At 40.2% G+C, this 26,770-nt stretch overlaps 1 protein-coding gene across 6 annotated transcripts in view; it reads right to left on the reverse strand.

Annotated features, from left to right (window-relative positions):
- Nucleotides 1–6,579: 6,579 nt before the first annotated feature.
- Nucleotides 6,580–26,770, reverse strand: part of ARID1B (AT-rich interaction domain 1B) — a 339,132-nt gene continuing 318,941 nt past the window's right edge. For 3 of the 6 annotated variants that reach the window (XM_076333797.1, XM_076333799.1, XM_076333795.1), the window contains 8 exons: nucleotides 22,791–22,929; nucleotides 21,291–21,463; nucleotides 19,489–19,639; nucleotides 18,374–18,490; nucleotides 16,714–16,810; nucleotides 12,647–13,436; nucleotides 11,655–11,785; nucleotides 6,580–9,662 (listed from right to left, as the gene is read on the reverse strand). In XM_076333797.1, coding sequence (XP_076189912.1) covers nucleotides 7,950–9,662; nucleotides 11,655–11,785; nucleotides 12,647–13,436; nucleotides 16,714–16,810; nucleotides 18,374–18,490; nucleotides 19,489–19,639; nucleotides 21,291–21,463; nucleotides 22,791–22,929 — 3,311 coding nt within the window. In that variant the 3' untranslated portion in view covers nucleotides 6,580–7,949. The remainder of the gene's footprint in view (nucleotides 9,663–11,654; nucleotides 11,786–12,646; nucleotides 13,437–16,713; nucleotides 16,811–18,373; nucleotides 18,491–19,488; nucleotides 19,640–21,290; nucleotides 21,464–22,790; nucleotides 22,930–26,770) is intronic. The other 3 variants (XM_076333801.1, XM_076333800.1, XM_076333798.1) reach the window with 1 other exon arrangement.

Below are 26,770 nucleotides of genomic sequence, written 5' to 3' on the forward strand. Positions count from 1 at the left end.
CGCCGCGCGCGGCGGGGCGGCACGAGGGCAGCCCCTCCTGGGGGCCGCCCCGGCAGCCGCGGGGAGGGGGCGGGAAGGGGCCGGTCAGTCAGGGCGGCGGGCGAGCCGCCTGGGCTGCCTCCTTGCCGAGCCGCGGCCCTCGCGGCGGGTCGGGTTGCGTGTGTGAGCGGGGAAACTAGCGGCACTCGAAGAGGCAGGCGTGGCGCGGGAGGAGGGTGGAAAGCAGGGCTGAAAGGAGCTCTTGGGACAGTCCCGCAGAGAATGAGGTCCCGCCTGTCGGACCGGGAGGAGCTATGGGTGTTTCTTTCTACGTGTCCTTGTCATCTCTCGCCTCACTGACTACTCAATAATTAAAATTTGAAAGTTGGGAACAACCCTCCCTCCAAACCCCACGACCGCTTTCAGTCCAAAGGCAAAGAGTGCTGCTGATGGAGAGGAAATGTCAAATTCATACAAATTAGGGGATTATTTGCTTCCTTCTGTGCCTGCTCAGTGATGGCACTGCTGCCCAAACCGGCATGCGTGGCCTTCAGGTCCTTCAACACCAGATCACCTGCTGGCTGGCCCCCTGCCCAAGATAGAAGGGAAATGAGAAGCTTTTCTTCTGTTCTTGTAGTAGAATGTATAGTTTCAAAAATAGCAGGTCCAGACATTAAAAACCAAGCAAACAGAGTGCAGATCAGGCTGTCTGTTAGAGGAATTTAATAGGAGTTGTGCAGTCTCCTTAGATAATTATTTATCAATGTATTTTGTAGTGCCCTTTCAGCATGAGTTTATCACGCTAGCACCACATCCTCTGCCTGTACCCGGGGCAAGAAGCTGTGCTGTACTTTGCACTGTCAGCCTGAAGGTCCAATGCATGTCAGCTCTCTCTTTTACACTAGATTTTGGGATGCTCTGGGAGGTAAATCAACCCGCTCCTGGAGAGTTTGCAGCCATACGTAAGGAACAAAATATATCTCAGCTGATGGCCACTAGTCAATGTTTTGGTTCTGTGAGTTGCCTTTCCTAGGCAAGGTATGCATGTTGTGGAAGGTTGGCATATGCTAGGCTGATAAATATGCGTGAGCCGCCTGAGATACAGAATGAGCTGTGGCTGAGCTGACATTATGGAGGCCATAATGTTATTTTCACAAGGTACACTGGTCATGCTTCTAAGTGCTTTTAAATGGGCAGTTTTATTGATGTTTAAAGAAAACTCCCTTTACTCAAAAGACCCTATATAATAGAAAAGCTGAAAAAGTTATGGTTGCTGACTGGAAGGGTTTGTTATTTATGCTAACCATAAGTAACATGCCCATCTTTTGAAGAGGTGTAGAAATGTCAAATGTATAACTCAAAGCCTTTTTCTCTTCTTTACGTCCCCTTGACGGATCTCAACCACCTCCACACTGTTAAGGCTGGGAGCCCATTGTAGTCGCTTTTCCCTGTAGGATAAGAACCTTCAGGAGATGCTGCTGTCTCAAGAATTGGTGATGCAATCCAGCACAATGAAGAAATCCCTCTGTATACTAGAAGGTATCAATAATAGACAAAACCCAGGCTATTCAGTTATTTAAAAAATCAGGACTCTGTATTTGGTACTAATGTATAGGGGAAAGGAAGGAAGCAACATGAGAGGCTTAGGGACTAAATATTAGGAAAGAAAAAAAGAACAAAAGAGAACAACAACTTCTCCTGCACTACTCTGTTATGAGATATGCCAGTGAAACATGCATGACTACATAAAATGGATGGAAATACAGGGAAATACACTTTTTTTGGGTGGGTACAGGATATTGATGACAAATAACTTGTTTTTACAAGTCTGTCTTCCCTAACTGCATATAAAATAAATAGTGCTAGTTCTGCTGATGAAGCCTTGTGCTTAAATCTCAACATTTCACAGTCACTGTGTTTCATTCTGTACAGAGCTTCATCTTTCATATTAAAAAAACCATCTTCTATAAGGAGTCCATTGTAAGCTTTAGTGGTGGTGATACAGCCAGCGGAACACTGTTTCTTCTCAAATTCTCGTAGAGAAAAAGAGATTTAATAGTTGACTTTGCAGTTTTTTGTTGTAATTTGACAGTAAAACATGTACTAGATTTAGTTATTTTTCTTTGTTCTTCTCAGTTGCAGATATATATGTAGAACTGAAAAGCAAATTGCTACATGTAAAGTAGAACTGCATCATGGAGTACTATAAGCTTTTTCTAGCATGTGTCTAACAGTTTTTCATGTTAGGTAATCATATATCTTTCTCCTGGCATGATATATAAACTTGCCTTTTTAAAATACTCCATAGTGGAGTAAAAGTCAGAATGTTTGTCCTTCAGGAGTCTCTTTGCAGACCTGGATAAACATTGCAGAGATGCCCGAGTCATTAGGGATTTGCTCTGCTAGCTAGGCAATTCCACCCCATCACCCTTTCAATGTAAATAACTATCCTTAATTAATGGAAATGCAATATATACTAAGTAATGACAGACCAAGTAAATTAACAAATGCAGGGTAAGATGATGTAGCTCTGTTGAAGGCATCGGATGAGGGTCTTGCTCCTTCATCTCATTAGTTTAGGCCAGTTAAAAACAATGTGAAGTATAAACCTACAGTTTCTTACACTGTACAACAGCATTGAATCGAAATACATTTTAGACTTTTGTTAGAATAAGTAATTGGAAGCACAAATCAAGTAATTTAGGCATGTGAATAGCTGGATTTGGTATGCAGTCCAGAACAGCTGTCTCCTGTACCCATGGCTACTGACAGTCACAGAAAGGAAGGCCAGACTTTGAAAACCCATTTCTGACAGTGCACAAATAAACAATTGGGGGTGAAATTAACAAGGAAGACAATATTAATCCTTCCCCATTCCTGCTGTCTTGGGGATTTGAAAGGCAAATGTAATTAAGTCAAAATTGAATTTACCAGTCTGCACGTGGAGGCTGATCTTTTCCTTTGCCTTCCCTTCCCTTGTTTCCCCTACCTCTTAAAATCTCTTTTTTACTTTCTTTTTTCACCACCAATGAAATGCCAAATTCCCCTAGCTTGGTTTAATTATTCATTTCTTTGGAAAGACCCAAATGTAAAAATAGAGCAATGCAGCAGGGACATAGGACGCTTTTCTTTCAGCTCTGTCTTCGTGTTCTGCCTCCCTTTCTCCAAATGGCCATGTCTTTTCTCCCTTTCCTCCCTCAGTGCTTTTCCCTCTCAATAATCCTTAAAAAAATCTTTGTGAGGGACAGAGGGAAAGGAATTGGGCATGGGAAGTGTAAGATTTCATAATGAGAAAACAGAAGGGGAGAGCCCCCAGAAATTTCACAAATTAGCCTGAGGAAAATTAAATTTGCAGGTGGTATGGGGCCATATTCTAGACCTGCATAATTCCACTCTGCTACAAGAGTGGTACCTGCCTTTTCAGTTTACTGTTCCTTTTGTTTCCATTTTCTCCTGTCTTGTCTCCACCTGCAGTTACTTGTTCATGACTTGGAAAATAAGCTTTTTGCAGCAGGGACTGCTTTGTGGTTTTGTATCCGAGTGGTTTCCGCATATTTGATATTACCAGGGCGATGGTGATAAAAATAGAAGTCATCATCCCTCTCTGGAGAACTCGTCTCAAAATTTGAGGCTGTGCTCCTATTTAAAACACAAAAAAGACTGAATTCTGTGAATAGTCTGATTACAGTGTTTGGGCAATAAGCGTGTATTATTTCTTAGGTACACCAATACTACTACTTGCAGAGTAAAGAACCTACACACAGCTTCTTGAAAGGGTGAACTAGCTGTGTGCCACCTCAGTTCAGTTCCCACATTCCAGTTCAGTTTCAGGTTAGCCTGGGCATCTGCACTACGGACGCTTACAACCCTTCCTTTTGTACAGGGGGGAACAGAGGAGATGGTAGTGATTTTTTTTCTTTGCTACTAAGTAACATTGAACAGCAGCTTCAGAAGGAGAGTGAAGCATGATACCATGGATTAAAACACTGGTTGAAATGAACCTACCCCCTGTAATGGCTGGATCTTTTTTGGATGGAAGTGTTTTTGTCATAAATGACAACTACACTTGATTCTTTATTACTAAGAGGTGTTTTCATATTATTTGCAAAATAAGAGGTGTACCCTGCATTGCACTGCAAAAGTGTTGTATAGGAATCTTTCTTCTGGATGTATCCAAGCCAAAAAGATAATGGTCTCACAGTAGTAATGTATGGCACAGAATTCACTGATTGTTGTGTGAAACAGTGAAAGAAGATGGAAGAGAAAGCATGTGGATGAATTTTTCTTTTGCATCCTTCCTTTTGGGTAGTTGAAAATGTGGTGTTTCTGAGCAGGATGTTTTCATGTGGGTGTTTTTTTCTTTTTTCCGTTTTGGTTTTTTTGAAAGGATAGTGTAGGAAATTATGCTAACAAGAAACACAACCATTTTTTCCTGCCAAAGGGGATAGGCATCTTTTAATTCCTGAAGTGATTCTAAAGGTCAGTAAGATTCAGAGCCTCTATATATCTCATTGCTGCTCTGTCAATCTATAAGCAATTAGTTGCTTGGGCCTGCCAAAGAAACAGGTAGCTTATTGGTATAGTTATTAGTCAAATATTTGTGTTTGATTATTGCCTAAAATACTAATTGGCTGCTTTCCCCTAAATAACTCATTGCAGTTTTAGAATTTCAAATACTGCACCTTCTTGATGGTACTAGTCTGAGCTTCACTACAGAGTATCTGCGATCACATCATCAGCACAAAAATGTAGAGGTTTTTTCCAAAGCTGAAAACCGAAATACCTCTTGTAGGAACAATACCAACAGCACCTCAAACTTGTTCAGGATTCAGTCAGAACATGTTAAGTTCACAAGTCTCAGGAGCAGGTCTTTTCCAAAGGCTTAAGAGAACATTGCAGGAGAAGTGAAATCATACGTAGACAACAGAGGGAATTGGAGTTCTTACACTTCGTCTTTCTTCTGATAAATGTACTGTAATGCTAACCAGGGATTTAGATCATCTACTACTGTAACAGCATAAAACCATGTTCAGGCAGAATCTGTATTATAAACCTTTCCCTTCCACTCTTCCAGTTCCCCAGCTAGTTCTTGGCCCAACTGGAAAAGTGGCAGCAATGCTACATACACATGGACATCATGTGGTCGGCTGGCTAGCTGGGTGTTTTTTTCCTCCACCACACTGTTTAACCAGGCTCGGAGCAGTCCTGAAAAACACTAAGGCGTGAGCTCTGACAGCTCACAGCGTTTTGCCCCAGGTGCAGTTCCCCCCAGAGGACTCTGGGTCTGAATGCTGAAGAGAAAAAGAGAATAGACGTCCTTTCTTGTCCTCGACAAGAAAGGGGTGAGTATCGCTCAGCAGAGGGTTTATTTCACAGCTTGCTTGTATCTATGGGGTAATATCAAGCAGTAAAATGTTAGTAAGAGGTAAGTTTAGTAGGGGATACTACTTCCACACTGCCCAGTATTAAGCTGTAAAAATCATCCCTGAAATACGCCTCCTTCTGTGATGAAGAATTACAAGGGGGTTGTAATTCACCATCTACTTCTGAATGCAGCGATATGCAAGAGAAAGACAGACCACTGCAGCAGGTGATGTGGGAGTGGAGAGGTTACTGTATAAGAAAAGCTAGAAGGAGAAATGACTTTTCATGACACTAGGGAGTCACGTTTCAAACTTGGCTTATAATTGTATGTACTCTACCTGTCTCTGAAATTCTCTTACATATATTAATGTTATAGCAATCTATATGAACAAGATGGGCAGTATGCCAAAGGGGGTTGTAATTTTCAAGTACCTCTGTATTGTTATTGGAGAGGGGAGGAGGATATCCACTAACAGTGTAATTATGTGGCAATTCCAGGGAAATTGATTATTATTAGCTTTTTATGATCACACTAACGAAGTCAATGATCCGAGATGAAACGGCAAAAATTAGTGCTTGAACAATATTCAGCAACAAGGTATCACCAGGTGAGAGCAGATGTACCTGAAACCAGCTAATTCCTGAAACTGAAATGGCCATCTCCCACCAATTATAACGATGGATGTGCTCTATTAAAGCCTGATCCACTTTAATGGGGGACTCCCAGGATGAGAGGCCATGTAAGTATGCAATGACACATACAGTATCGAGAAGTGGGTGGGTGTTTATTCTAAATACCCACATCACTGGGGTATTTGCACCTTTAACCAACAGAGAGAATTACAGGTAGTGAATACAGATCAATTTCTTCAAGTTGGTTATTGCTTTAACAAAATCTTTTGTCACTCTTTCTAACATCCATCTTCAGTCCCCCAAACACGGCACGGAGACTGGATACCTGCATAGTCAGAACTATCATTTGCCAGCTATGTCTTCCCCTTTGAGGCTCCATGGTTTTATAAATAATAATTAAAAACACTTCTCTCTAATGCAAGAAGGCTTTTCTAAAAGGAGAGCAAGTTGCCGCAATACAATAGCGTAATATTTTTGAAGGTCATAATAATAAAGTAGGGGAAAGAGAATAATCATTATTGCTCTTTCTTGTAATTAGTTTGCTTTCTGATATTCCACACTGCAACTAGAACATTATTCAAGAACACCCATCACAGTGCTTAACAAGATTTAATGTACATTTATTCTTAACATGTGGAACATATAAAGATTTTATACTGAATAAATGAAATTCATTAAGCCAGAGGAAAAGGAGGAATTTACATCAAGTTTTTTCTTTTTTAACTACATTATCTTGAAATACAAATGCAGATTCTTGTCACTGAAAAATCTTTGAAGTTGTGTTTCTTCCTTTTTTTTTTTTTCCTGTATATATTTTTTTGTCTGTAGACTGGTAACCATTTTCTTAAATCAATCCATACGTAACCATTTCCACACCTTGATTTATAAAGCAAATTGTGATCGGCTGCTCTCCCGAAATAGAGCATGACTTTATACATACAGAAACTTGTACATTACCCTCAGTTGTTGGTTTTCTGTGTTGGGTTTTTTCTTTTTTCTCTTTTTTTTTATTATTTTTTGGAGATATGGCCCAAATGAAAGAAAAAAATAATTCTACTATCACTTTGTAGATACCACATCATGAAAAAGAAACTAAAAACTTTGTACTAAAAAAAAAAAATGAGGGTATGTTTAATGTACAACTTCTATATACATCACGGCCCTTAGGCAATAAAAAAATATTTTAAAAAATGATTAAAGGAATTGTGAAGAACTGTCATTGTGGAAGGTCAAAAGAAAACAGATGTAGACAAGACAGTTCTGGTGAGGAAGCAATTGATGTTTATCATCAGGTTTTGTTTAAAAATCTTTTAACTTGACTTTTTTGTTTTGTTTTGCTCCTAGCCTAATGTAACCATTTCTCCTGAGGAGAAACCAGTATCGTTTTGTGTTTTGACTACTGACTGACACCCTCCTTGATCCCCTACACCTACATCACTAGAATCTTCTATTGCACAGAGCTTTGGGTGATGGTATACAAGTTTTTTTTAATTTTTTCCTTATTTGAAAAAATAAAACACACAGGAACTTGGTATGTTGGTTATTTTTCACCTTTTTGTTTCAAAGTGGTGAGATTTTTTTTCCATCATACAATGGTTTGCCATAACATTTTTTTTTAAAAAGTCACTAGTTCGCTTCCCAAAAAATATGCAATACAAACATGGAAAAGAACATTGAAAAGGATAATCTATGGAAAAAAAAAAAGTGTGACCTTTGAATGTACTAGACAGCAACTTTGGTTAAAAAAAATAAAATAAAAAGATGTACTTATACACATAGACAGCAAATATTAATTTCATAACTGTTCAAATTAATAATTTCTTTAATTTCCAATTGGTAAATAGTGAATGGGGCAGAGGAGCAAAGATTCTTTTTTTTTCCTTCTTCCTACGTTGGATAAACAAGAACAGAAAACAGCCAGTTATATGTGACCCTCTAATCTCCACTCACACATGCTTGGCTTCTCACTTATGTCATAACTGCCCAATCTGAAAAAGTACATCACAGATGACAGATGCAACCAGAGAGTTCAGGACAGCAGATATTGAGATATCCAGCAAACGACCCTCGTGCAAAAGGAACTCTGAGCGGTTCTCGTCCACTCTAGCCATGGCCAGCAAGGCCTTGGCTGCCCTGCACATCATGTCTACGCTAGGTGGCTCCAGAGGTGGAGGCTGCATGTGCATGAGGTTATGCTGGCTCTGCTGGTACTGGGCCATAGTGACCCCATCCTCCAGGAAGCTTATCAAGTTTCCGATGCTTCCCTTCTGCACAGCTATTGCCCTTGCTGCTAATGTGTCCCCCTGGGCAAGGTTCGATAAGAGCGCCATGGACATTTCTCGGCAGACCGGGTTTTTGCGGTCCCCAACGTACCTAACTAAAGTAGCGTAGAGTTTCTCCTGACGACTGAATGGGGGGGTGGCCAAGATAAGGTCCACATTATTGTCCTGGATACTGAGCTTACACAGGGTCTCCAGCACAAGTCTCTGAGGCGAAAGAACTGAGTTGGGCCCCACGGTTGGAAAAGGATCCTGTGCCTCCGCAGATGGGCACACCATCCAGTGCAGCAAGCCATCCAAAATTGGCAAACAGATGCTTTCTGTGTAAGCAGACAAGTCTAGCTGCCCAGAAATGTTGGCTAACGTGACCAATGTATTATCCCTCAAGACCTCGAGGCAGTCCCACCACCACTCATCCTTGCTGCAGGCCACCCCTTTGTCCTCCTCTTCCTCTTTCTCGTAAGTCTGCGGCGCTCGCTTTCTTTCTGGATGCTCATGGTGAAGAAGGATCAACTTTCCCAGGATCAGCACCAAGCCTGGATGTTTGGACATTTCGGTGTCATTGCCAGGCACAAAAGACAAGCTACGGACGATATTTGACACACAGATGCAGCGTTTGGCCAAGGAGTCTTGCCAGTGAGTTATGGTGCATAGAGGAGTCTCATCCCGGCTCCTTGGCTCATCCTCTAGCAGTTTAATATTCCGGTGGCTTTTGGCTTGATGGATCCCAAAAGGAAATTTACTGCTCTCTGTTTGGGAACCAGAGTTTGAGTCTTCAGGCAGTGCTCCCGGCCGAGCTGAGAGGACATCATCAATGGTTGCTGTTATACTTTTTTCTTGTTGTTCCTCAGATTCACCTTTCCCCTCGAGGTCCTTCTTTTTGCTTGGAGAGTTCAAGGGAGGAGGGGCTTTCCTGCGCGGAGGAATCTCCATCTTGCTTTCAAAGTGAGTCTGGATATGCTCAGTTGTGTCACCACCACCAAGCTGCCAGTGGAGAAGTCCACTATCAAATTCCTGAACGCGTCCGAGTTTGTCAGATCGGTCAACAACAAATAGATTATTTTTCTTTACAATCTTTATTGGCAGCTTGTCAAATTTACTGGCTTGTTTTGGCCTCTCACTTGGATCAGCAATGGCACCAGGAGTGGAAAAAACAATGCTCTTTTCTTCTCCTTCTACCTTTTCATCCTCCCCCTCCTCCTCATCTTCATCAAAATAGTCAATACATTCGTCGTTCTCCTCTTTTCCAGTATCCTCTGCCAAGGATTGGCTATCATCTTTCTTGGCTGCTTTGTGATCAAGTGCTTTGTGGCCTGGATCTCCCACTTCATATTCCATAAGGATTCCAAAAATGTCAATCAGGCATTTTCTAAAATATTCTACTAAAAGCTCAAGAAATCCAGACAACTGAGGGGAGAAGAAAGAACATAAAAATCAGATAAATATTTTCATCTGCACGGGATTTTATCAGTAACACTAATGCATGCATCTGTGGGTATTTCCCTCCTCCTGCTGTGGACCTGTGGCTAGGTCCTCCATGGCAGAAGTTAATCAAAGGAAATTCTTCTAGCATCTGTCCAAACAGTATATAATGTCAAACTATCACGGCTCCATTTGCTAAAACTGTAACAGCTATGAGAAGTACAGAACTTTATTCATATGTCTCATTTAAACTACAGTAGACATCTAGCCTAGCTGTTCTGTCCCCTTGGAAGTGCCTAGTATTCTTCATTTTCTGTACAGCGCCCTGAAGTTTCTAACTCACTTAGTTTTTCTGATTTGTACTTTTATTAGATGCCTAAAGTTCACAATTCTTCCTCTCCTCCTTTGTCTCTCAGTCTCTAAAACCAACTGTCCTGTAGGAATCTGCAGTTCAGGGTCTAGGTACTGACATCCTATTGGGATAGTTCCATTTTTGCCTGGCAATATTTAAAAATTGTTACTGGAGCCTGGTGCTGTAAGTCACCCTTCAGAAACAGTTTTCATTTAGGTTTAATCCTCTTAATTAACTTGTAATCACTTTCTTAGGGAAAGGCAGTAGTTGGACTTGGTATTAATTTACCCTCAGTGGCTTTATTATTAAAAATTCTTTGCCGTTATGATGTATTCAGCCTGATTGTCTGTCTTTTAATGTTTTTTTTTTAATTGTGGGCTAATAGTTTTTCAGCAAAACGTATCCTTTTTGTCCATTCTGTATTCTCTTATGATTGCCAAACCCTTGAAGAATTAAGAACAAACCGATGCTTATGAGCTGCAGGAATTATCAGTCATCATATGGAGTCCTGACTGCCATTGGAAATAGAGTCCAAGACAAAAATAACAAAAAAATATATATTTAAAATATGCCTGGTATTCTGTGCAACTTGCACAGGGTGTATTAATGCAATTTCTAATAGAATTCAGAGGAGATTCACCTCACTGAACTTCAAACACCTGCAACAGTTACACACCTAACCTAATTGTCTACATTCCTTCTATAATCAATGGTCTTTTACAGGCCATTTCTAGGGTATGATTCATCTGCCCTATTTTAGATCTCTACTTCAGGATGAGATGAATCATGCTATAGATATCCCTAGTTCTAAAGTTAGGTGGGATGAAATGTACCATTTGTGTCAGTATTTAAAAAAAAGGTCATTATATTTAAAAAATGACGAGTTACACTATTAGTAACCAAGGAATGAATGGAGCAGAGAAACTGAATATTTAATTTGTGCAAATTTGAGATGATATGCATTATCAGCATGCTATCTATTACTACTACCTAACAGGCCAATGGTTAGAGCAGGGCTGAAAGATGCTGGAGGTAGTGAGGCAAAAGCACACACTGTTAAGTCCTGTGTTACTTGCATCCTGTGGACAGACAGTGGATTTTAGCCTTTAAATTGTCGATCTGATATTTCTGTGCAAACTTAATTTACTGGAAGAAGAAACCAAACAGAAAATAAACAATGTAAAAAACCCCACAGCCTAGTATGGAACTACTGAATAAGACAAGTAGTCACCAAAAGACAGCCTTAGATCAATTTAATATAGTTTTGCAAAGCCTTTTATGGAAACACAAGTTAAGCAAGATTAGTAACATATTGCTGTTTTCTGGGATTGTCCTTGTGCTATCACGAGTGTGAATTTACACATTAGTCTTCTGTCAGTGCTACAATTCTTATATTCCTCCATGCTCCTGTCTACAAGAGATACCCTTCTTTCAGGTTTATTATTTTCCCTACTCGACCTAAAGCTATCTCTTGTTGCTCACTGTTACCAAGTGTAAAAAAGGGAAGTTTTGCAATATTCAAATTTAAAATTTACTATAATTAACATAAAGGACTTCAGCATTTTTGTAGGTATTTCAGTTTTCTTTCCTTGAAAAGCTGAGAAGTATACTGCTTTTCCACCTACCTGAGAGAGGTTGAAAGTAGCGACAGTGCTGTCATCATACAGAAGAATATTAATAGTGTCTAGCGCCCAAGTACTTTCAGCCAAAAGACCAGATTTAAGAGACATCATCACTCTCCAGGCCTCAGGAGTTACTGCAGAAAGAAAGGAGGAGAAGTAAAACAGTATTAGTGCATCCTCGGAGACCGTTAATGAGTTCTGAAAGATTAAACTGTGACATTCTGAGGATGCAGAATTTAAATGAAATAGTTACTGAAACACTGGTTAAGACCCTGTTTTCACCACTTAGTCTTGTTCAGTTTTTCTGTAACTGCTGCTCAGCCTTAATACTGGAGGACATCTTAACAGGGCCATTCTTCTGACTTTGCTGAAGTCTAAATAATCGTACAAACGTAGAGAAGTTGACTAAACCAAATAATCGGTAAATTAAGGCAGAATACTCTGTCAGGACTGTGGGAACTTGAAGTATGAGAACTTGAGTGTATGAAATGTAACAGGAATTCAAGATAAGAAGATACTTGGGAAAGAATAGGGGGAGAAACAAACATGACAAATAATATGGAATGAATAAAGGGGCCATTCAAGGGAGGCAGAGACTATAACTACACAGCAGAACAGCATGAGCTTCCATGGAACAAGAACACAGAAAGCTTTGCTCAGCTAAACGTTGTACTGGTGATTTAACAGACATTCTGAAGGACCTTTCAACACCTATCATTTGGAAATCTGAGGCAAGCTTCATTTTTAATGCATTTCTGGAGACCTCAGGTCTCCATATAAAATACTGCCTTCATTTCATGTCAGATCGTCTGGGATGAGTTTTACCTATCATCCTCACTGACGCCTATGTTATTATATTTTTATTGAACACAATCACATCATAGTTACCAAAGTTAACTATTTGTCAAAATAGTCTTAAAATGTAAAAGAAAATCAAAATCAAAGTCCCTTTCTCCCAACCTAGTTCGGTATTTGCCTTTTGTTTTGATGCTTACCAATATCTTTTGAGGTAATCTTTCGTCTTGGTTTTAAGACTGGTTGGGATGCTTCTACAGAGCCTGGGGGGAAGGTAATTTCTCGCCTAATCGGTGGTGGTTGGGGTGGAGGTCCTGTGACCTGTGACACTGGAACTGTGGGTATAACCTTTTGCATCTTCATGGAGGGTAGGAAAGGAGACTTGCTTGGAGACATACGGTTTTCCAAAGAGCGCTGGAAGGATGCTGGACTTGGAGCTCTAGAGATGTGGTTTGGCATAGAGGGTGGCGTCTGGTAGGATGACTGAGGAGGTCTAGTGATAGGCTGCATGGAGGCTGAGGATGACATATAAGAAGGCTGACGTTGGTTGACATGAGAAGGCCACTGACTCTCGTGGTTTATCCTCTGGTCAGGTACCATCATATCATCAGTGCGATTCATCCCTGGATACGGTGGGGCCTGTGCAGGGCCTCCTGGACCTTGCCTATTCTGGTAAGGGTAAGGCATATCATTTCGTGTTGGCCACATGTTCTGCTGAGGACCTTCGCTGGAGGATGACGACTGCATGGGGCCACCAATCATCTGGGGAGGTATTCCATGCTGCTGCATTTGTCCTGGGCCCTGCATCCTCTCCCTGTTATACGGATATGGATACTGTCCCTGCATGGGCCTCCTGTCAGGCCCCGTGTAAGCGTTGCTGTACTGGTTATACATTTCCTGTTGCTGGTTGCCATACTGCATGTTATACATATCCCCTTCATGGCGTTTGGCTGGAGGGCCATACATGCCATCCATGTGTCTCTTATAGTTCTGAAAAAAAATTTTGGGAAGAAGATGCGTCACTTTTACTCCATACACAATACAAATATATTGGCTGAAAGCTCATTTAAAAAGCTGAAGGCACTTAGTTCTAGAGTGATTGTGCTGATTCCAGAGTCAGGCATGCAGGTTACGCTTGATCCAGTGCTTTCTTCTTAAGCCTCTGTTTTGCTGTGCTTATAACTTAATACTAAAAGGAAACTTATCCTTGGGCTAAATTTTCTTACGCTTGCTCTTATTTTCTCCCTTTCCCTTTCCCTTCCTATCTGTCAGATTAAATTCCACTGGTCATTTCAGACATGCATGAAAGGGCAATGGTCCTCACCAACTAAAATATTTTCACTTCTTTTTTATGCTTAGTCTACTAAGAAGAAAAATCTTAAGAAAATTCAGAACCACTCAGTGAATCTTTTCAAGAGACAAGCACTGAATAAACTCTTAAAATAACAAGATATCCTGCAAGCATGCATGTCTCAAACACTGGATCTTACGATAGGGCATAGGCTACACACAGTAAATTTATTAGTAGGAAAAAACATTCCGCTGCATTTGCTACTCTGTGTAATTCCCAGGAACATGGTCCTGTTTGGGCAACCATCCCTCTTCCCAAATCATCCTAATCACATTTAATTTACTGTGAGATTATTACAGCAAATGGTCACATCCAAACGTTCTGTTCTAGTTTATGCAGGTTCTTACCCTGCTGATCGGTAATGAATTAAGCAATGCTTAATTCATAATGCTTAACAGCTGCCACCTATGGTTTATTCCCTCTTTGTTTCTCACCCTCTCAAGTGGGGAATGTTGTGTGAGGTAAGCTGTTTTACGCTGGGGGGAGCTGAGTTGTTTTGAAATCATACAAGCTTGTATGTATTTATGTTTAAGACGGCAGAACAAAAAAAGAAATGTTGCAGTTTGAGGGGAAGGTGGTAAGGTTTGCAGCGGTCCTTAGTTCCGGTGGGAGTTTGTTCCACAGTTCAAACCACACTGAGTGCTCTGAAGCAAAAAATGTGAATTAAATGGGTGATTTTTGAATATATGATCTATGGCAAATTCAAAGTTACGGCTCCCCCGGAAACTGTAGCTCAGTCACATTGCACAATGTATACTAATGTACTAGAGTTAAAATCAGATAAAATTCTGTATGTATTCAATATGGGTCAGTTAAAACAGCTCTGGGAGTCATAAACTCATCTTCCAACTTTGGTGCACATAAAACCACAACTACTGTATTGCATGAGAATATTTTTTTTTAAACTTGCTACAGAGCTGTCTGGCTATCTGAGAAATACCTATTTTCAGCCTTACATAAACTACTTGCTGTAGTAAATAATTCCACCCTTGGGGCCAATTTATACATTAAGAACTGACTTGGCAGTTGCCACACCTAAAAAGGTGGTGTTTGTTTTTGCCACAGTAACTCAGACCGCTTAAAAGTAGACACTTGGGAACGAAGCATGTGCCTTTTTAAAAGCAGTTCAGTGCTCTTGTGTATGTAGTGGCAACATGCCTAACTGTACCCAATGCTGTGCACAGTGATGCACCTGAACTCCCCCTCCTGTGTAAAGGTTCGGCAGGAGACTGAGGCTGCACAATGTGTGTCTCTCTCCACTGGGGATGTGGAATTCTGAGACCTCACAGAAGACAAAAAGACACCAACACAGGTCACCTGCTGCATAATAGCTCTCGGGGTATGAGCATTCGTACAGGAATTGAAAAACCTGGCTCAAAGTGCTTCATTAGCCCCAGGAGTTCATGCTCCAAGCACCTCCTTCCCAGGTCATTCCCTAGCCTTCAAGTTGTAGATAAAGCTTCGAAAGGGCCATTCTTCACATTCTTCCTGTACCACTACAGAGTGAGATTTAGGAAACTGAAAATAAGCTAGTGGCAGTCTAATCTCTAGCTAAATGAAGAAGTGGAATCCTCTGGGAGTGGGAGGGAGAGGCTGAGGCTGGCCAGGATCCTTGCCCTTCATTTTTCACTGCTTTTTTGCATTAATGCATTCTGCATTCAAGAGTCATTGTACAAAGCAATATAAACAGCACTAAGGACAGGGCCAAATATATTTTTAAAAATTCTAGCTGTCTCCTTGCTTAAATGAACATGTAGTTAATATATTCCCTGCATACGTTAGCATGGAATATCACAAACTGTTCTGTTATATATCTTTGCAATTTCCCCACTAAATCACCTAGACTGCTGGCATATGCTATCATGAACAACAACAAAACAGTTTTTTGATTATGCTATTTTAGAGATGTTATGAACCAAAGAGATAAGCAAGAAAATCTGAAGTTGAAATTTATATACATTTTCAGTACAGTGCCACCTAAGATCTCTTTTAGGCTCCCCCCCCACCTCTGAATTTCCTAGTAAAACTCTATCCCAAACTGAAGGAGACTATCTGAAATTGGCTGAAAACTAGCTTACATTTTAATTTTTATATTATAAAGAAATGCTTTCTATTTTAGAAGCCAACTTCAACTTTAATTATTGTATGACTAGAAATGAATTAATAACACGCAGGATGAAACTCTGATCCTGCTGAAGTCAGTGGAGTTTTGCTATTGACTTATAAGATGGGATTTTGCCCACAAGGTATTAATGATACACCTAACAAAAAAGTCTCATTAGTATAATTTGTATTTTCAAAGTTATTACACAGTTAGGGAGACGGGAATGTACAAATGTTTAAACTATTTTTAACACTAATAATGTTCTCTCTCATGTATTTGTACCGTATTGTTACTAGAGATAACGTGGGGAATATGCCATCTGATCTATATTAAAGATAGGTATCTCATATGACCCACCACAACATTCTAGATAATTGAGAGTGCTGCACGTTTTACTTTGTTCCAGTTTTCTGTTGGGTTCACTTGGCTGCATGACATTAAGTTAAGGCCCTTTAACTTGCCAGCCAAGCAGCTTTCCTATTTGTTTCTGGAATTAAGGCAGCATCGCTTTACTAGCCTACGAATTATACTTTCCCAGTCTGCTGGTTATTAACTTGGGACAATCACTTGATACACATCCAAAGCCACAGAACATCTGTTAAAATTTACACTCTTCCAGTGTAATGAACGCATTTTCCTATAGCTGCACATATACTGCTGATCCATATGGGCTGTGATTCTGACCAGAACTACAGTGCTCCTCTGTGCCAAAAGACATATATTGTATAAACAAATTTTTGAATGTATACAGAATTTTGGGGTGACATTTATTAAACAAATGTTATGAATATAGCTGTTTTCCCCTCTCCTACCTGCTGCTGTGGATACATTCCAGGTTGATGTCCTCCATATGGTGGCTGTCCTGAGGGAGGTCCTTGTCCTGGATACTGCTGCCCGTATGGTTCATGCCTAAAATGAAGCATTCAAATCAACAGTTAGAGCTGTTGGAATTTCCAAGCCACCAAAACCAAAGTTTTGGTTTTGGGAAAACCAAAAGTACTCTGATGATCTTGCACCTTGAAGATATTTGCCATTTGGAAACAAGATGAAGGTACAGTGTGGTATGGTCCTGAGCCTGATGTAGTCAGTTCTGCTGGAGCTGGCAGTGGAAGGAAGGAGATAAAGCAGATAGAAGAAAGGAGGAGCAGTGAAGATGCAACAGAGGGATTTAGAGGTAGCGGTCAGGAATCGGAACAGGGTCTGGTCAGCAAAGTGATAAGAAAGGCAGCTGCAGCTGCTGGGAACCCATCTTAGGTGGAAAAGTATCTGATGTACAGCTCAAAGGTTGCAAGTCAAAATTCTTGTGTTTTAATAAGTCAGTCTCCAAGCAAGCTACTTTCTGGATTATTTAAGAATATAATCAATATTTAAGTGCCAATTTAAAGTGAAATCGTGATTTTAGTCTGACAATAGTGACAGAAAGTGAGTACAAATTTCATTACAATATGTAACATTTAAATACATCATTACTGAGTAAAAACAGTACTCATAATTTTGCTAATATTCATGTCATTTTTAATTAAAGCTACATAATGAAGCATACATAGAAAAGGCAGAGTTGCGTTGCACTTGGAAACTTACCTGTGGCCTTTAAGACCTCTGAGGAGCACTACAGTGCAACTGCAATATTTTTAGCACATCTGAATGAAATTTAGGTTGCTGAAATGAAGTACTTGAAAGTATTAAGATTGATAAATAACAATGTATTGCAGGCCAATATGTCAGTAATTCCTCTCTGTACACTACCAGTGAGAACACACCTACAATTCGAGTATAATTGTGGAAGTAATATATCAGGGAGAGTCAGAGAAACAGAGGACTGGGGAACCTGACATGTTAAAAGAACTAATGGGACCTGATTTTTCCAAAAGCATAGAAAACTCACAGTTTTTGCGAGTTGACCAGAGTGAAAGCAATAGCTGTTCAGTATCCCCTAAAATTATGACGTGGATGGAGAGAAATTACCTAGTGTCAGTTAAAAGAACAATGTAACTGATGGGAATTGTCTACAGTTGTCCAAGATGGTACATGCAATAAGATAAAACTGAGCAAAGGTACACGTATGTTATACATAAGGGATCACTTTCTAAATGTTCAATTTGTTAGCCACAGGATAACCACAGGGCAGGTGAAGTCGTGGAAGCTTCAGAACTGGTGTCATTTAATGCCGCTCTGGAGAACTTGGGCCTATACAGTATGCTCTAGTTCAGCGTTGGCAGGGAGATACATAACGTAGGATGTATACTCCTTTTCTAACACCTCTGATTCTATGGCTACACAAAGTCAACCGATTCACCCAAGCCTCCGCCCCCCCAAAGAAACTGAACCAATGGTAAAAGCCTAAATAAGAACAGACAAAACAGAAGTAACACACCAAGAGGCCACATATTCTGTCTATGTGCTCTCACAGAGGCTGCTAGTACTCGTTAGCTGGTTATTGCAGATATTACAAACAGAGAAATCAGTGTTCACCTTTGCTGGCCAGGGTAACGATTAGGAGAGTACATGCTTGGGTCACTGTTTGAAGGCACCATGTTGCTTTGACCAGGTGGTCCCATACTGCCTTCAGGACCCAGCCCATGATCCGACCTAAAAAATGACAAAGGAAACCTCATTCTGATAAAAGCACTTATTCTCCAAAATTGCCAAAAAATAAAACAAAACACACCCCTTAAAGAAAACATTCTCTTGACTTATCACCTTCCACTGGAACCCTTACTCTCACTGACTCCCCAGCAATGTGACCTGCTGAACAACATAATTACACTTGTGTTACTCTACACATCTACTACTTCAAACTACTGACTGAAAACTACTCCACCGTTACACTTAAAAGGCCCACGCTGCATCACTTTGGCTACCATCAGGAAACAAAAAGTGAAGCTAAAGTACACAGCCTAATGAAAGTAAAAGTAGGAATACAGCCAGAGCTGCAAAACCTACCAGAATACTTCATATAACCCAAACATTCCCAAACCATTCTGCCTGCTATACCAATGCTTAGACATCAGTGATTTTACCGATTTTTTTTTCCTCCCAAAGCCTTTCCCGGGATAAACAAAAGAGGATCAAATTTATTTTGTGTACTTCACTGAAAGACAAACTTATGAGGGTCCTGATGGACACACTGCAAGACTGGTGCCCCTACAGCTCAGACAACAGACTCCAGACTCTCCAAAGGCAATTCACTAACAGACCACAAACCAGACATATTTAGGCTGTGCATTTTGCTTTTCATAAAAAGCCCACCAACAACTGTTTAGGCGAAAACACGGCCAGAAGACTAACTCAAGTGCTACTTTATGCCATCACAGCCCAGCAGCCAGCTGAACGCAGCTGTCAAACACACCCATGTGCTGATCTGCTGCAGCTTGAGTGACTTCTAAGGTGTGACAATTCCTCCTTATTAATTTCTGTGAACAGCTAGACTCAGTCATTACCAGTGGTTTGACTCCCAGTGATTTAGTAAGATGCTGTAGGAAATGTAGGCTGCTATGTTCTCTGCAAGGTGCAATGGGAAAATGAGAAGGGGAGAGAGACGATCATTTTCACTAATGGGCTTTGCTTTTTCCTGAAGATTGACTCACCTCCTGTCATAGCCACTTCCGTAAGAGAACTGCTGTCGCTGGCTCATGCTCATGTTGGACATTGCTCCAGATGGACTCTGGTTATACATATCTTGTATTCCACTGTTAGGCATTTGTCCAGGGGTCATGAAAGGCTCATTGCTTCCAGGCACTGCAACAGTAAGGGAAATTAAATATATTATTCTGGGTGTTTGAAGAGATCTTTCTATTAAATGATGTATTTTAAAATAATGCTCAGATCCCTAACACTGCCAAGGAGAATTAGCTGGTGTCTGACAAGCTCTCCAGGGTCTGATGAAAACACATGAAGCAGCACCACTACCAAGATGATGGTTATAATATTAAGGAGCTGCAAGCAAGGAAAGTAATCTCATCCTACGGAACTGAGCTCATCAGGCACCAGGCAGCTTCTTCCCTGTGGTCTTCATAGCTGAAGATGAACTCGCTCTTCTCTTTTCACCCAAACAATGCTAAATATGAATGCAAACATAAACGTTACAAAACAGATGAAAGCAAATCTCCTAGTTGGGATTACAAAGCTGTCAAAATCAGGCTCTTCTTTTTCCCATAAAGCCCTCATACACACATGTATACCATAATTTCGTTACGGAAAGGATACTGTATCCTAATGTAGCTTCTCGAGCAGGATGGGCATATACTATGGGTCAAAGAAAAGGCACGTTGACCACTATTATCGGATATAAATCCCCAAGCAAATAGAGGAAGAGACTCTATCCTTTAGTCCGTCATAGTAGATACTGAACAGACACATTTCTGTTTTGAAAGGATAAATGTGAAATGTACCACAAAGTGCAATAAACCCACTTAATCTCACATGGATATAAAACCTAAAGTGAATCTAATGCAGAGAGGGTTCTCCCTTCCTCCAACTGTGTTATGCTAGTGTCCACAGTCCAGGCAAAAAGGGAAGGTTTAAAAAAAATCACATCAGATTAACTATCTCTTTTAAAGCATCTCCCCACTTCATCACATTATCTTTCTTCCCCTGATTTCTGGACCTCTTCTTCCCATTCCTCCCTTTTGCTCCCTTTCAGTTTCCACTTTCTTAATTTCACCTCCTTCATCTGCTCTTCTCTTTGCAGCCATTGTGAGCCCTGCTTGTGTTCTTTCCTCCCACTTTCCTATATATGAGTTATGCAAGATTGATTCATTTTAAGCACATTTTAGAATATCCACAAAACCATCTGTAGGTTAAGTGCCCAAAAGGACAAGAGTCAGGTTTGACATTAATTTTAATTTTTGCTTTCTAAAAATAAACAAACTTTGAGTGTGTTTATCACCTTTTGTCAGGGGCTGTCCAAGTGAGAAAAAAATCAGCTTTCCTATTCTGAAAAATATGTAGACTGAGACAGAGAGCATTAGGAGACTTGCTCAGATCCGCACAGTGAATTCCCAGTTCAGCCCTACTACAACCAGGCATGTTGCTTCACCGCTTCACATTCTAACACTGAGGTCCAGCATCTGATTTGCAGAGTAGCTATGGAAGAAACATACGGCGTTGTACAAAATCTAACCCTATGAATTTATGCCATTTCCTGAAATGTATTCCTACAAGCATTTTTAGCATTCTGATAAGTCTAAAATAAACGGTGTGACTCCAAGAGGGGAAAATATGACCAGACCAGAATGAAACACAATTGCACTGCACCTCTCTCTTTTCTACAAGGATACCGTTTTACCAATGGCAAAATCAGCAAAGTAAAAAAGCTCATTTTAATGACTAGAACCTCTTGATTACATAGAAGTAGGGAAAAGCACTTAAGCTCCCGCAAAGAAAATACCTTTTCTCATTCCACCGAAAGGATCTTTATTCGGCTCGTATGGCATCCTTCCCATCATATCTGGCATGTTTATTCCCTGCTGGTATGGTGCATTTGGCGTCATGGAATTTCGCTTCGGGAATGCTGAATCACTTACATCAGAAAAGGGATCATGCACACTAACTGCGCTGTTTCTAGCAAATGAGAAAAAGGAAGCATTAACATCATCATGTATTCATAAGAATTGTGAAAACAGACTGGACTATAATACACCTAGCCCATGATGCTGTGGCAGTGATCAGTGCAGGATACATCCGAGGAAGATGCAAAAAACTTTCACAATGGACAATCATTAAAAAAATCTACCCATTTTTTTTTCCCCAAGCTTATCTGGCTACTTACCTTAAAGATCAGGGGTTTTAATCTAATTCAACTGTGCGTGTTCCTAGTACTCATATAAAAGTCTAAACCTTTCTGAAATTTCACTAAGCTGTTTGCCTCACTACCCCAAGGCAGTGAGCTCCACAGGTTAATTATATGCTGCGTCAAAATAGTATTACTTTTTATCAGTTTCATATTTATTACCTTTCAAATTACTAGAGGAAAGACTAAACAGCAACACTTGATTTACCTCCCAAATACCATTTACTGTTATGGAGAGGCACTAACCTTTATGGTTGCAGCCAGCTTTATTCTAAAGCCCTTAAAAATTTGGCTTGGAAAATAGAGTTTCCCTGATAACTATCAGATTTATTCTTAATGCAAAAGAAAATTTTTTACATAGTGAAAGAAAACTCAATCTGGATTAAAGATGATTAAAAAAGGTTTTCGTTATCCTTTCTGCAGTATTACAGATGGAGAAAAAAAGAACCTAAGCATGTTAAGTTCGGAGTGACTCTGTACATAGTTCAGAGCTCAGCTACGTTCCTGCTGAAGTCAACAAGAACTTTTTTTGCTGGACTAAGTGGGCTAAGGATCCTTAATGAATGGTGAGAAGGCTCCACTTCAGATTAAGCTGGTCTGTGTGACTTACAGGACATAGAAGTGAAAGGGATCTCTTGGTCCATTCAGTTGGATCCTCTGCTATCTCAACCACTGTTATTATATACGTTTTTTGTAATTTGAATTTAAGTAACACCTTAAAATCACACATTCCTCCTTCCTGAGCATGAATGTCTGGACCTGTATACCAGAGGAGGACAGGGTAAGCAAGGAAAGGAAGGTTGTGGTTCTAAGGTGGTGCTGCTGGGTTCCACCTTCCTCCCCACTCTTCACATATTCACACTCTTTGCACTGGTGCTTGTCTGATCCTCCTCTGGTATTTAGAAAGCTAATGCAGCTCCTACTCCTTCCTCCCTTTTCCTCCCCTCCAAAAAGAAATCATTTTCTGCCGCTTTTAAGGCTCTGACAGGTTCACCACAGAATCAGATGAGGGCCTGAGCAGTTGGGAAAGGGAAAGACTGGCTTAAACTGTTGTAGAACTGCAGCCCAACAAAAAATGAAGCAAAGCCCTTTTCATACCTGCCACCCTGCATAGGTGTCATCTGTCCATGAGGTGTTGATGCTGGTGTAGGGGGCTTCAAATCGCCTGGCACTTCTGTCATGGAATTACTACCAGTAGACTGTGGAGTCTGTGGGCCTTGCAAGGAACCAGAATTAGCTGGGAAATTAAAGAAAAAGGAAATATTAAAAGGTAGCAGCCAAATTCCTGTGGAAATAATAATCATCAAGGAGAGAAACTGGTTCTTTCCCCCATAAGCCTGCTTGTACCATGCATCTCAGTACTTTGTAACTTCCCCAAAATCCTCTGAGATCAGGATATGCTGTGTAGTAATAGCTGTCATCTTTCCTAGAACCATGAATTTAATCTGCTGCCTGAAGCAACATGAATAGAAAACATCTAGATGAAGGATCATTTAAATCAGAGGTCAGAGATACAAAGTTAATTGTCTATAGTTTACAACAGAGTAAATGAAGGTTGTTCTTTGGCACAGCTTCTTTACATAATCACAACACCTACGTTTATAAGGCAAATTTCAGCCAGAAGCTTTTCCTCACAAATTTAAATTGCTACATTAATATAAATTCATAATTTCATTTACCACTAAAAGGCAGACATTTCCATGGTGAAACATGGCAAATGATTAGTGGCACACTGCAACCCAATGCCATCTTTGGGACAGCATGGCAAAAGATTGTATTTAAGAAATGCAAAAGGCAATCTGGGATAAGAAGAAAACGATCACCGAAAGCAGAATTTAAACAGGAGGCTATAGCTAACACTCCTAATAAAACTGTGAAAATAGCAATGGGCATCTTAACAAAATGTAGTTAGGGTCATTGTAGAGCATATGTAACAAGACCAGGTCAATTCTGCAAAGCATCTGTTTCATCTGCAAAAACTTCTGTGTTGAGATCTCAGAAAGCGATAGAGGACCTGCACTACTGTCCTCCTTAACCATGGTAATTAGCTATATTCTTGATATGACAACAAGCGTAGAAAAGCGTGTACTGTTCTATTCCGATGAGACTGAGCAGTAACAAGGGCATTAAATGAATACATCACATAAGCTCATGATGAAATACATCCAGACCAGTCTTTTAAAGTAGACACTGAAGTTACTACTTTCATATGACTACTGAGAAGAAACACCCCCAACCCCAAAGATCTGACCTAGTAGCTTTCTGATTTAGAAGGCAGTAAGTCAGAATTAGTAACAATGTCTAAGCCTTGTATCTGATTGGCCTTGCAGCAGAAATTCTACCCAAGGAGAACTTGTAGGACTGAAATCTTTCGATGCAACTGGGAAAAAAAAATTACCAACAGAAAAAATGCACAAATCTAATAGACTCAGAAAGACATGGCTTTGGCTTGAGAGGTCCTTCTTTTTTATGAACTGTCATGTATGTAAGCATTTTATAGTGCCTGACTATCTACGTTCAACAGCCAATTAACAAAACTTTATAAATTACTGTTAGTTGGAAAATTGGAACAAGCAGTATGGGTTTTTCTTCCGTATGTGAAAGAAAGAGTAGTTTATAATTGACTCAGAATCCTAGAACACTCATCATCTTGACAGGCAGAGCTTGTTTTTAACTGAAGAACACCTTTTTCATATGTGTTTCATTTATATCTGTAACACATGTTCCACTATCTGGAAATCAGTCTCAGTAGCAAGTGCATATGTAAAATTCACATTGTGTAGACCACATTGTTCTTGTCTCCAGCTTTCTGAGGCATGTTTGGATTATGCTCACATAGTAATGAGGTTCCAAAAAAGTTTAAGAAAAGCTCTCTGATTGCATTAATACAGTAACAACATTTGCAACAACTAATGCTACAGTTGACTGAAGGCTTTGGTGCTATAATGAAACAAATCCATACCATAATAAAAAAACCCTATCATGTTCACATAAAATGACCCCTTCGTATATATGACCCCTGAGCGTGCCAGGATCATTCTCCTGCCCCTGAGCTTTAAACACAATTCTAGATTACTTCTAAAAAGCTTGAAAGCATTTCTGAGTTAAGCCACACATTGTCACGTACCATCTTGTTATATTAGAACCATGTATGTAAACATCTTAGTGTACCCATATACTTACTGTAAAACAGGGTATTGCCTAACCCTGCACATTTCTTTTATGGTGGACTATTAAGCAGCAATTAAGTTCTTCCCTATCCTACCTGAGCAAGAACTTAATTCATATCTACACTAAACCTAAAGAAAACATGTAAAATATTTTTTCAGTATTTATGGGCTGCATGAATATACAATCTTTATGATGAATAACAATGTGTTTTATATAATCTTCTTAGATAAGGAAAGGTTTAACAGCAAAAAGAAGATATCCAACGGAGAAGCTACAAGTCAAATTTCTATCTGCTGGGTGGTGGTTATAGGGTTGGTTGTTTTTCCCCCACCTCCTTCTAAATGACTGCTTATAAATAGCTGAAAAAACGGAAGGCAAATGCTATCTTGAGAAGTGCAAAGTTTCTGGTACGGCTTTGTTAATGCACTTTGCTCTTGACCTCCATTGGGTCAGGGACACTTCAACAGAACAGGGACTGCAAGTGTTTCAATCTCTGGATTAGGTGGTCATCAGCTACCAAGAAGAGCCCAAGTGTGGATATGACCTACAAGCAACCACACAGACAATTATTTCTGTGTCTTACACTCACAGGCCACTGAATAGTTCATCTATATTTTAGTAATAGCATCAATGTAAATAGCACATTCCTTGAGAAAGAATAAGACAAGTATGTACTCTTAATGGTTGCTCTTGGTAGAGCAGGAACAATTTTTTAAGCAACTTAACTTTCTCATGTAGGACGTGATTTTCAGTACCTTTGCCAAGCTTCAGCCAATCATCAGGAAGTCATCCTGATGGGTATTACCCTCAAGCTAATTTTGTTTTGGAAATTTTCAGCTGTAACTGGCCAGCTTGTTTTAAGAATATGCCTTTGAAAATATATGGTCCTCTTCTGTTGTTCCCAAAAGAGAAATATTTTTCTGTGAGTCTTCCGAGCCAAATACGTATTTGGCCACCTTTTTCACACACAGCACCAGTGGTCCCTTGGAGACTTGGTGGTAAAGCTGGGGACGTGCTTGTGACAGGGAAAGTACTCTTGCTGTTCCAGTGTTTATTCAGATTTGGTCAAATAAATTTGTGAAAAATACCTGTTAATATGCAGAGATTATTAGCTTGCTATACATTCACTGCCTGGTTTTCTGAAGATCCTGTTTGTACGTATTTCAGGCCGGGGCGAGCAGGACTCTCACTAATTCAGCTCCTGGGTTGATCTGGGCAGTCTTGAATGTGGAGCTGAGCACGAAAACCTACAGCCAGAAAGCAACCCCACACAAGCTCTCATGGTTACAACTGGAGGTTGGCAAGCAAAGGCAAGGTAACAGGGTTTCTGACCATCAACAGAACAGGAGAACAGGAGACTGACAAGGGGACTGGGAATCTGGAAAGGAGATACAGATGCTGCTGAGATCAGATTAGAATCTGAGAAGTCTGAAGTTGCATGGACATGGTACTACACAACAGGAAACACTAAGAAAGCCCAGAAAATGTACCTAATGAGAGTTGAAGTACAGGGAAAGAACCCTAAGTGGCTGGATGAAGAGACAAAGAGTTCAATACTGGGAAGAGCCCAACACTGGGCATACGAGTGAAATTACATCTTGCGCAAGAGGTTCTTAGATGTGTGTTCCTTTTCTCAGAGAGTCTGTTTAGAGACGCTCTTTTCCAGCTGTGCAGTACATGTAGGGCAACAGATGAGATGATATAAAGGGCTATATGTGGCAAAACTTAGAAAACTGGCACCCAGAATTAGTGGATACTCATGTAAATTTTTTGGTACCCCAGTTCCTCTTCTGTAGAATGGGAATCATACTACTTTCCCTCTCAGATGGGTATTGCAAAGACTGATTAATACTTTTTAAAGCCCTCAAATACAGTTGTAGTGAAGACGAGAAAAAAACAAGGAATAA

The sequence above is a fragment of the Aptenodytes patagonicus genome, chromosome 3 (assembly GCF_965638725.1).
Source record: "Aptenodytes patagonicus chromosome 3, bAptPat1.pri.cur, whole genome shotgun sequence".
NCBI lineage: Eukaryota > Metazoa > Chordata > Aves > Sphenisciformes > Spheniscidae > Aptenodytes > Aptenodytes patagonicus.